This window comes from Elephantulus edwardii, unplaced genomic scaffold (genome assembly GCF_000299155.1).
Source record: "Elephantulus edwardii isolate Elephantulus edwardi_28Jun2011 unplaced genomic scaffold, EleEdw1.0 scaffold00020, whole genome shotgun sequence".
Taxonomy (NCBI): domain Eukaryota; kingdom Metazoa; phylum Chordata; class Mammalia; order Macroscelidea; family Macroscelididae; genus Elephantulus; species Elephantulus edwardii.
The window spans coordinates 27,216,605-27,227,103 of record NW_006399770.1 but is presented as its reverse complement, the minus strand read 5'-3'; the positions used below and the strand labels follow the sequence as shown (position 1 = coordinate 27,227,103).

The 10,499-nt window shown below is 37.2% G+C and overlaps 1 protein-coding gene across 2 annotated transcripts in view; it reads left to right on the top strand.

The window, feature by feature from the left end:
* SLC25A24 (solute carrier family 25 (mitochondrial carrier; phosphate carrier), member 24) overlaps positions 1-10,499 on the top strand; it is an 80,077-nt gene that overhangs the window by 46,261 nt on the left and 23,317 nt on the right. For both annotated transcript variants that reach the window (XM_006882464.1, XM_006882465.1), the window contains exons 4-5: positions 3,699-3,810; positions 6,680-6,838. In XM_006882464.1, coding sequence (XP_006882526.1) covers positions 3,699-3,810; positions 6,680-6,838 — 271 coding nt within the window. The remainder of the gene's footprint in view (positions 1-3,698; positions 3,811-6,679; positions 6,839-10,499) is intronic.

The window sequence follows — 10,499 nt, the reverse complement described above, 5'->3', positions numbered from 1 at the left end:
CATGTGTCCTTCAGATCCACACTTAAAGCAAGTGAGTGGGAGCTTCCTCTCTACTTCTTGCCTGTCTGTGGCTCTTGTCTGTGACACTGTCTACTGAAGTGGCCCAGCTTTCCACAGTGGAAACAATTCTGAGCTCCTTTATTACCTTTGGGTGGCACTGTTTATGAATAAAACTTCCTTTTCCTGACACAGACCCTAAACTGGCAGCAATAGCTACCCCAATAATTTTGGCCATTCTCTGGTCTTTTCTCTTCCCTCTAGATCCCACTTGTTAAAAGAGGGAAAAATTTAAACAAATACATAACAAATAATTTTGAACAATATGATCTTTTAAGTTTAAGGCTAGAATATTAACAATATGATCATTTCCAATCCAGAGATACATGTTCCAATGCAGTTTCTATTCTCCATAAATGGTTTTGGTAAGAAGAATATTGTAAATGTGGATACAGTTCCACTGTTCCTCCTCCATGCCATAATATAGTGTTATTAGCATGAGCGGTTATAAATCCATTGCCTTCCTTAGTCTAACTTAATTTTTTTAAATTTAAATTTATTATTGTTGTTGTTGTTGTTATGTGCCGTCGAGTCGCCTGCGACTCATAAACTGTGTACATTTATTATTAATTTCAGTAAAAATTTACAGAGACTTTGGATTTCCATTCATTCATTGTTGCACATTTCTTCCCTCCCAAGCCTCCTCCCCAGAACACTACCCTCTTGGAAAAGTAAAAGAAAAATTCTTTCATAGTTTTACAAACCCTCCCCCAGGTCCACTCCGCCATGTAGCCTTCACTTTAGACTCCTGTCATGACAAAAATACCTAATCACGTATCTCTTTTAAACAGTTTTCTCCCTCATCTTTTTCAATGCAGTATACATTATTGAACCCATCTTTCTCAATCTCTCCCCAACCCCAAGGTCAGTCCTCTTTTACAACAGTGGCATCATGTAGTATTTGTCCTTTTGTGACTGGGATATTTCACTCAGCATAATGTTCTCCAGGGTCACCCATTTTGAATAATATTGCATGAGTTCCTTGTTTTTTAATGCAGCATAGTATTCCATTGTGTGAATATACCACAGCTTCTCTATCCATGCGTTTGTTGATGGGCACTTAGGTTGTTTCCAACTCCTTGCTATTGTGAACAAAGCCATAATAAACATGGGTGTGCATATATCTGCTTGGATGTCAGCTATGGTCTCTTTGGGGTGTATTCCCAGTAGTGGAATTGCTGGGTCAAATGATAACTCTATTTTCAACTTTTTTCAGAAAGTGCCACACCACTTTCCACAGTGGTTGCACCATTTTACACTCCCACCAACAGTGAATAAGTGTTCCAGTTTCTCCACAACCTCGCCAGCATTTGTTGCTTGCTGTTCTGTTAAATTTTGCAATTCTGACTGTGGTGAAATGATATCTCATCGTTGTTTTAATTTCCATTTCTCTTAGCGCTAGGGACTTTGAGCATTTCTTCATGTGCTTGTTAGCCACCTGAATGTCGTCTTTGGTGAAGTACCTGTTCATATCCTGTGCCCATTTTTCAATTAGATTATTAACCTCTATCTTGTTGTGGTGCTCACATATTTGATATATTCTGGATATAAGTCCCTTATTGATATTTTATTACCAAATACTTTTTCCCAGTTGATGGCTTCCCTTTTCACCCTGTTGGAGAAGTTTTTGGATGTGCATGGGGATTTGATTCTTAGAAGAGGTCGGTCACCAGGTTCTTCCATGTCCCCACAGTGATGCTTCCACATGTTGACTATCTCTTATCTGCTGCCCACTCTCTTAGACCATTCTGTTACTTCAAAAAGGAGATGAAAGGAGTCAGGTGAGACTGTTGACTGTGATGTGGCCACATTTGCTGTTCTCACTTATTCTCTGATTGCCGCTGGATTGGAACTGACTCATTGCTGACCCTCTAGTGATTTTCAGAGGTTCTCTCAATTTTCCAAAGTCTTTTCCCACTTTAGGCCTTTATATTTGCTATTTTATACCACCAAAGCAGTAATGCCTTCGTCATACTCCCCTTTATTAGCCTTTAGCTCGCACCTCAGAGAAATCTGTCACTTTACCGACATTACATCCCCTCCCATGTAGCATCCTTTATTTGAGCAGCTTGCTTATCTGATCCTGGCATTCATCAGTAATAACTCTTGACTTGTTTATTTCACCTAGATTAGAGGTTGTAAGTACAGTTTCTAAAACCTGAAGGCTCAGGTCCAAATCATGAATTATATACTTTCCTCATGTGTTTTGTGACTGTGGTCTTAACCCTTTTTTCCTCTGAAATGGAGACAGTAGTAAGTACAAAGGCTTATGATATGGATTAAATGAATGAATAACAGGTATAGTGCATAGAGCAATGCCTAGCAAATACTCTGTGAACTCAGGGAATTTTAACTATTACTTGCTGTTGTACTTCTTTTCTCACTGTGTTGTAGGGACACAGACACTATGTACCTTTTTATATCCAGCACTTGACAATAGTTGTTGTTTTGTACCATAAAGCTAGAACTGACCCTCAAGCAGGTTTTCAGAGACAGTTAATCACATGGGAGGATAGTGTCCATCTTCCTCCTGTGGAGCTGCTGGTGGCCGTGAACCTTGTCTTTTCAGGATTGCAGCCCAACTTCTTGCCGCTAAGGCCACCAGAGCTCCAGTGGATCCTCAGAATCTTGAATATGCTGAAGAATGAGTGAAAGTTATCTTAGTGTAGAAGAGCAGGTGGAAGGAAACTGGACTAGGAGGTTGGGGGGCCCATGCAGACCTGGGAACATGGGAATAGACCGGATTTGGGGTTTGGCAGTGTTTCTTTGGATAATCTCTGAACTATGGGTGTCATCTCTGAGCTTTGGGAAATTTGAGCAGTCCATTAAAGAAATAACCATGAATATAATAATAATAATAATGACCAGTTTATGAGGCTAAAGTAAAAAAGAGAACTAAAATACTAGATGGCCTACTGTTAAGGAGTTGTGCTACCAACCCCAAGATAGGAAGTTGGAATCTACCAGCTTCTCCAAGAAAGAAAGATGGGCAGGTTCCTTCTGTGTGCTTTAAAGCCTTTGAAAACCTGCTGGAGGGTCAGCTATGAGTCACTTGCAGGTTGATGGCATGTAATAACAGTATTTTATAAGGCAGGAGGGGACTAGTTTGTTTTAGTCTATTCTAAGAACATACTTATGTAGCTATGGTGAGATATATAAATATTAAGGCTTTATAATATGTATATAGTAAAAAGCTCAGATTGAACCAATGAAATGGCAGGAATTACATTTGCACCTTTGAAACAAGTTAGGGAAAACATGGAGTTAGAAAACAAACAAAAAATTCAGACCATTCAACCAAGAAGAAAAAGGGCGGGGAGAGTTCATAGACAGATCAAGACGAAAAGAAAGCAAAAGAGAACTGTGTTCAAACACAAGGAAACCTACCCAAATGTCCCCTGCAGTGGTGTTGATGCTGTTGTAATTTGAGGCTCCGTTTTTTGTCTAATTAAAACTATCTGACAAGAACATAAAATACTTGCCTGTCTTTCCCAACAATCTGTACTAAAGAATGAAGATATTTTTTAAAAATGAAGAATATTTTGTTGTAAAAAAGCAAATATTTTGTAAAATAGCCAACAATGTTAGTGTTTTAAATTAGTTTCATTTTATTCTTTAATCAGAGTGCTTGTGTTTTTCAGCATAGATGTTGATGGGACAATGACCGTGGACTGGGATGAATGGAGGAACCACTTCTTATTTAACCCTGCTGCAGACATTGAGGAAATAATCCGCTTCTGGAAGCATTCTACTGTAAGTGTGTGTTACGTGTTTGTTTATACTTGCAGATATAAACCATAGGTACCGTCTTCATTCAAAAGAACTTGTCTAAAGAGGGGGAAATGGTTTATTGAGGCACAAGGCCGGGAGTGTCTGTCTGAAAGAGTCAGAGGGAGTAAGAATAGCACAGCCCTTCACTGCCCCAGAGTAGAAAGCAGATAAAGGCCCCATGGTGCCTCTAAAGCCAGACTAACAGCAAGAGGTTTATTTATTTATTGCTGACTCAGACTCAGTTATGGTACTGGCAATGGATTTTATTAGGGAGGAAGTTGGAGAGTGGAGGAGACAAATAACATCATTCAAAACAAGTCCAGGTTTTAGCCCAAGTTCCAAGGCACAATTCCTCAATAAGTCTCCAGTCTGTGGTTTTGGTTCAACAGTCAAATAAAAATTATCCAGCAACGTTTGCCTCAGAGCAGTTATAAGTGAGTTCTCCTTCAAACATCCAGCAAGAAGAGCCTAACCTTTAACTGTGGCCAGAACAAATGCAAGCCACCTCAAATCACATCTTGCCATCATTTGTACACAGAAGTGCCACAGTCTCCCCACCACCAAGGTCTCACTCTCACCAGGGTCTCATTGCTACAAGTCCTGCTCAAGTCTTTAAGTCTTGCTGCCCAGTGTGGGAAGCATTCTTTCACTTACCCTAGTCACAATTCAGCTGATGCTGATTTTCAAGATCATGTGGCTATAGTTAACGTAGCTAGAGACCAGAGGCTAAATGGCTAAAAACAGGCCAACTTTTAGGCTAACACAAAAAGCACCTATAATAACAAGACCATGAGGTGCTAGTATCTGTATCTCCTTAACTGTATATATCTATAATATCTTAAAAAAAATTCTCAACTCTGACATTCTTTCCAGATTCTCATATTTTTGACAAAGTCCTTCTTTAATGTTGTTGTTAGGTGCTGTCGAGTTGAGTACAACACATAGTGACTCTGTGAACAACAGCTCTGAACCTTGTCCTTTCCTGTGCTATTCTCAGCATCTCTGACACACTCAAACCCATTGTATCAATCCACCTGGTTGAAGGTCTTCCTCTGTGCCAACCCTCCACCTTTCTAAGTATGATGTGCCTTTCTCAGGAATAGCCTTTGGAAGTGTATCTATATTTAAGCAACTGTTCTGCTTCTACCTGAAAGGTTGGTCATTCCAAATGTAGACCCTCTCTGGGAGAAAGATGAGGCATCCTATCAAGAGTACAGTCTTGGAAATGCTCTGGGACAGTTCTGCTCCATCCTGCAGTGTCAGAACTCAATAGCAGGAGATGTGTTGGTTGTTTTGCTTTTGGGAAATGAAAGAAAAAGACTTTTATCTTTTACAGTACTGCCTAGGTAATCTCAGTGCCCCAACTGCCAGGATGATCTCTCTGAAGTTTTCCTTCTGTAATCAGAATGCCTAGATTTATCTCAGGCATAAGGAAAATACTTAAAGTCATTGAAGGTTAAAATAATTATCTTTCTGGCTCATCTTAGAAGTATTTTAAACCTGCTGGTATTTAAAAAGCCTTGAATTTTTTATCAAATTCCATTGATATTCTAATAAAAGTTCTATATATTGTGCACCCCGCTCCTGAAACCAATGGGAATTCTCTCGTTTTTGTTTTGTTTTTCCCTTGATCTGCTTGTTGTCTTTATTCTTCATGGATTTCAGTAAATTTGATATATACAAAGACATTAAAAGAATCTCATTCTTTTAATGAAAGCCTAGAATTCACATTGCCGCTGGTAACAATGCCTAGTCCTACACAGAACATTGTAAATTATTAGTCATGAATGTGTTTTCAAATACGAGTATAAAATAACGTTGCTATTAATAATTATGTTAGTAGTCAGTTGCCTAGGTAAATTTTGTACATTTGTAAAGGTATAATTATGTGCTCATATTTTCTTAATGTTTTTGGGGCTAGTGGAAAACATTTAAGGTTAAAAATCACATGCCCATTTTATTAACGGTAAAAGGAAAGAAGATGACTTTCAAACATTGCTTCTTACCTTTATATTCTTACCTATATAAAATTTTATAAACCTAACTATTTTATTATTGAAATTATATCAGTGTAAGTATATTCTATTTTGTCATTGAAATTATATCAATGTAGTTATAATTGAAATAATAAAATACTAAGAATATTACCATAAAATTGTATTTACTTTCAAGGTGTGTTTGCAGTCTCTAATAATATTTAGGATCAATTTGGGAGATGATTTAAAATTATCCCTCCCTGTTAGCCAGTTATATAAATCTGTATTTTTGAAGTTATAGGTCAAATTTATATATAAAAAAAATCCATGGAAAGTCTGCATAAAAATAAGTTTCAGTTGCTTTAAGTGCATTTTATATATTTAATATATACTGTACAGTAAAATACAATGTAGGTGAAATTTTAAAGGAAGTTTATGAAATATTTCCAAACTTGTTTTCAGATAATGTTATTGTCAGAACAATTTCCTCCATTTTGAAATGTGGCAATGAAGTTACAATTCTTGGTCTTTTAATTTTGTAATTACTGTTAATTTTAATTTCTTGTGGTTTAGCTGGTTTTGTGTGAGTAGGCTGCATGCTCAAATGGGCTCGGTGTATTTATTAAGAAACAAAACTGATCTTAAGTGGAAAAGATGATTCCTCACTAAGACAAAGCACTTCTGGGGTAATCTCTTATATTTTAATTTGCATACATAGTTGTAGAAAAAAGTGTTTTGGAGTGTTTTTGTTTTGTTTAATGTAATTTGAGTGCAGCTTTACAAACCACATAGGTTTTTCATGCAATCATCGTAGGTATTTTTGGATGTTCTAGACTTAATAGAGGAGCATGAGGTTCTTCTTTCTGTTTTAACAGGGAATTGACATAGGGGATAGTTTGACTATTCCAGATGAATTCACGAAAGAAGAGAAGCTGTCTGGACAGTGGTGGAGGCAGCTCTTGGCCGGAGGTGTTGCAGGTGCTGTCTCTCGAACGAGCACCGCCCCTTTGGATCGTCTGAAAGTCATGATGCAGGTGAGTTATGGGATCCTGTGTCTAAGTGTTCTAGAACAATTAAAAAGTGCTTATCAAAGGAGTTTAAAATGTCTTTAAAATCCCTACTTTGTTACTGATACCTCCAAATTTAGCTTAGGAAGATATTTCTCAAACTTTCTGACATACTTGTATTAACATTTTAAAGTTTTAACCTTTGGCATTCTGTGACAGTTCAGATATTTATTTTTTTTTTTTAAAAAAGGTCTCCAATGGTTGTTACAGGATTATTCTTAAATTATCTGTATTTTCTTCTACGTTATGTACCTATATTCCTGAATTCTAGAACCCTGGTACAGGGATATAATTTTTAAAATTTACTTTAAAGTTGAGTTTAGCAGCAAAAAACCCCCTGGATTTGTAGGTTAAAGTGGCTGTTTATTAGGAGTGTAAAATTGGCCCAGTCTGAGAGGAGAGCAAGAGGAAAGGGATTTGAATATTTACTTAGTGCTCATATGGCATGCCCTCTCTCCTACAGCCCAGTGAGATGGGTATTTCACTCATTTTACCCCTGAGTAATCTGAGAATTAAGGTAACTTTTCCCTTACAAAGAATTTAAAGAATGGGCTGGCTTTGGCTTCTAAGACTGGTTCTTCATGACTTAAAATCCTTGAGATTTAATTTTCCTTCATTCTGTAAGAGGCATAAGAATGTCTAAAAAGGATGAATGTAAGAATTTTGCTGTATAAGGTTTATTAAAATATCTGATCTATTGGAACTATTAAAATATAATAGTTACTTAAAATATTGTTTAAAAGTTGTTTATTGTCAACACTTTTAATATTTGTCTTTTGATGTCTGTGTGAAAAGATTTATGGCAGATAATGCTTTAAATTAGAATCCATTAAAAATGTGCCCAAATTAAAAAAATGTATTTAGGAGCAGAGATAATACTTTAAGTAGAAAAAGGAGAGAATTTTTTTATGAGCTTTTTCTCTTTAGAAGTAATGATTAACTTTGAGAGAAATCAAATAAGTATTTATTTTCTATTTTCTTACATTTAAATATAATGGATTTTTTTCCTAGACTTTAGTTTTCTTGTGAATTAAGAGCATAGAATTAACTCACTGATCCTCAAGTTTAATGTTGCATTTTTAAATTTTTTTAAATTAATTTCAACGAAAACTTACAGATAATTTGGATTTCCATTCATTCATTATTGCACTTTTCTCCTCTCCCAACCCTACCTACCCCACCCCCACCCCTGTTCCCCAGTACATTCCCCTCTTGGAAGAGTAAAAGAAAAATTCTTGTATTACAATCGCTCCCCCCAGGTCCACTCCACTTATGCAGCCTTCACTCTGGGCTCCCGCCATGACAAAAATACCTAATCGCATATCCCTTTTAAACAGTTTTCTCCCTCATCTGTTTCAGTGCAGCATACATTATTGAACCCATCTTTCTCAGTCTTCTCCTAACCCCGAGGTCAGTCCTGTTTTACAACAGCGACACCATGCAGTATTTGTCCTTTTGTGACTGAGATACTTCACTCAGCATAATGTCCTCCAGGGTCACCCATTTTGAATAATACTGCATGAGTTCCTTGTTTTTCAGTACCATAGTACTCCATAGTGTGACTATATCACAGCTTCACTATCCATTCATTTGTTGATGGGTAATGTCAATAAAACTGAGGCTAATAGTGATTCAAATATTCTTTCATTAAAAAAAAGGCTGTATTCTAGAAGCAGTGTGGACTTGCTTGGAATTTAGGAAAGTATAATTAGTCCTTTCTTCAGTGAATATTGTAGTCATGTTTGCACAAATGAAAAATGGACAGCTATAAGGAATTATCTGTATTTCCTGAAAGGGAAGGCAATGAAAGAATAAATACGTTGGCTAAAGATTGCTGATGTCACTGAAGTACTGCATAGGATTTTTTTAAATGCATCAGAACAAAGGTATATGTTATAGAAATGAATCCTAAGACCTTGTATCTGTATTTTATTCTTCTGTGTATTATATGGGCTCGGGTGTCCTCGCCCTTAGGGAGTTGCATCCAGAGATGAGTGGTCCAAGTCCACCAGCTGCTCCACAGGAAAATGATGGGCAGTCTCTTGTGCCATTTATACCTTCTGAAAAGCCAGTGGAAGGTTAGCTGTGCGTTGGTTCTGACTCAGTGGCAATGAGCTTTAAAAAAATATGGAATAAATTTTATGCAAATCAAGACAACTAACTATGAGATATCATCTCATCCCAGTAAGAATAGCAAAATTTAACAGAACAGCAAGCAACAAATGCTGGCAAGATTGTGGAGAGACTGGAACCCTTATTCACTGTTGGTGGGAGTGTAAAATGGTGCAACCACTGTGGAAAGTGGTGTGGCGCTTTCTCAAAAAGTTGCAAATAGAGAAACCATTTGACCCAGCAATTCCACTACTGGGAATACACCCCAAAGAGACTATAACTGACATCCAAGCAGATATATGCACACCCATGTTTATCGTGGCTTTACTTACAATAGCAAGGAGTTGGAAACAACCTAAGTGCCCATCAACAAACGAATGAATAGAGAAGCTGTGGTATATTCACACAATGGAATACTACGCTGCATTGAAAAACAAGGAACTCATGCAATATTATTCAAAATGGGTGACCCTGGAGGACATTATGCTGAGTGAAGTATCTCAGTCACAAAAGGACAAATACTGTATGGTGCCACTGTTGTAGAATGAGGCTGACATCAGGTTCAGGGTAAGACTGAGAAAAACTGGATAAATTATGTATACTGCATTGAAGCTGATGAGGGAGAGAACAGTTTAAAAGTAATATATTTTAGGGCATAATGATTATCATAAGAGTCCGGAATGAAGGTTGCAGAGTGGAGTGTACTCGGGGTGGGGGTGGGGGTAGGGGTGTGCCGGGGAATTGTATACCAGTGAAGGAGTTTTGCTTTTAAAGGAGAAGAATGAAATGGGGGTGGAGATGGGGTGGTCGGGGAGAGAAGTGCAACAATGAATGAATGGAAATTTTAAAAAAATTGAATGAATTTTATAGATAAATATAATTGTTTTGTTGTGTATGGTATAGTCAGAACCAACCCATAGCTTCAACAGATTTTCGGAGGCCCTTAATCACATGGGAGGAGATTGCTCATCCTTCTGAGCACAAGTGGAGCAGCTGGTGGCATAGATACGGTTTCTAAAGTATTTTTATTTGAAGATGTGTAGTAACAAAGCTTTTTGTGTGTGTGGTTGTGTTGATGTTGTGTACCTCTAGGAGATTTTCAGAGGCAGTAAATTATACAGGAGGAGATTTCCCATCTTTCCCTTGCTAAGCTGGTAGATTCAAACACTGTACTTTTGTTTGGCAAGACAATTCCTTACGACTAAGCCACCAGAGCTCTTGTTTGGTGGTAGTAATTAATTTATTTTTGTAAGCTGAATCAGTTACAAGAATATTTAATTTCTTTAGTTTTATTTCAGTTTCTTAGAATAAATCAGTTATATAAATTAACTAAATCATAAGCAACTCTAAGATTTAGTTAAATTTTAGAATGTAGTAGTGCAAGGAGTTGGAGTCGGAAAATCAAAAGGGCCGACGCGCTCAGCATATCGTAAGCTCAAGGAACTGAAGAACAAATTCAAACCTCAAGTTGCTATAATCAAGGATGCTTTCGGCAGAACGTTAAATGATCCCGGAA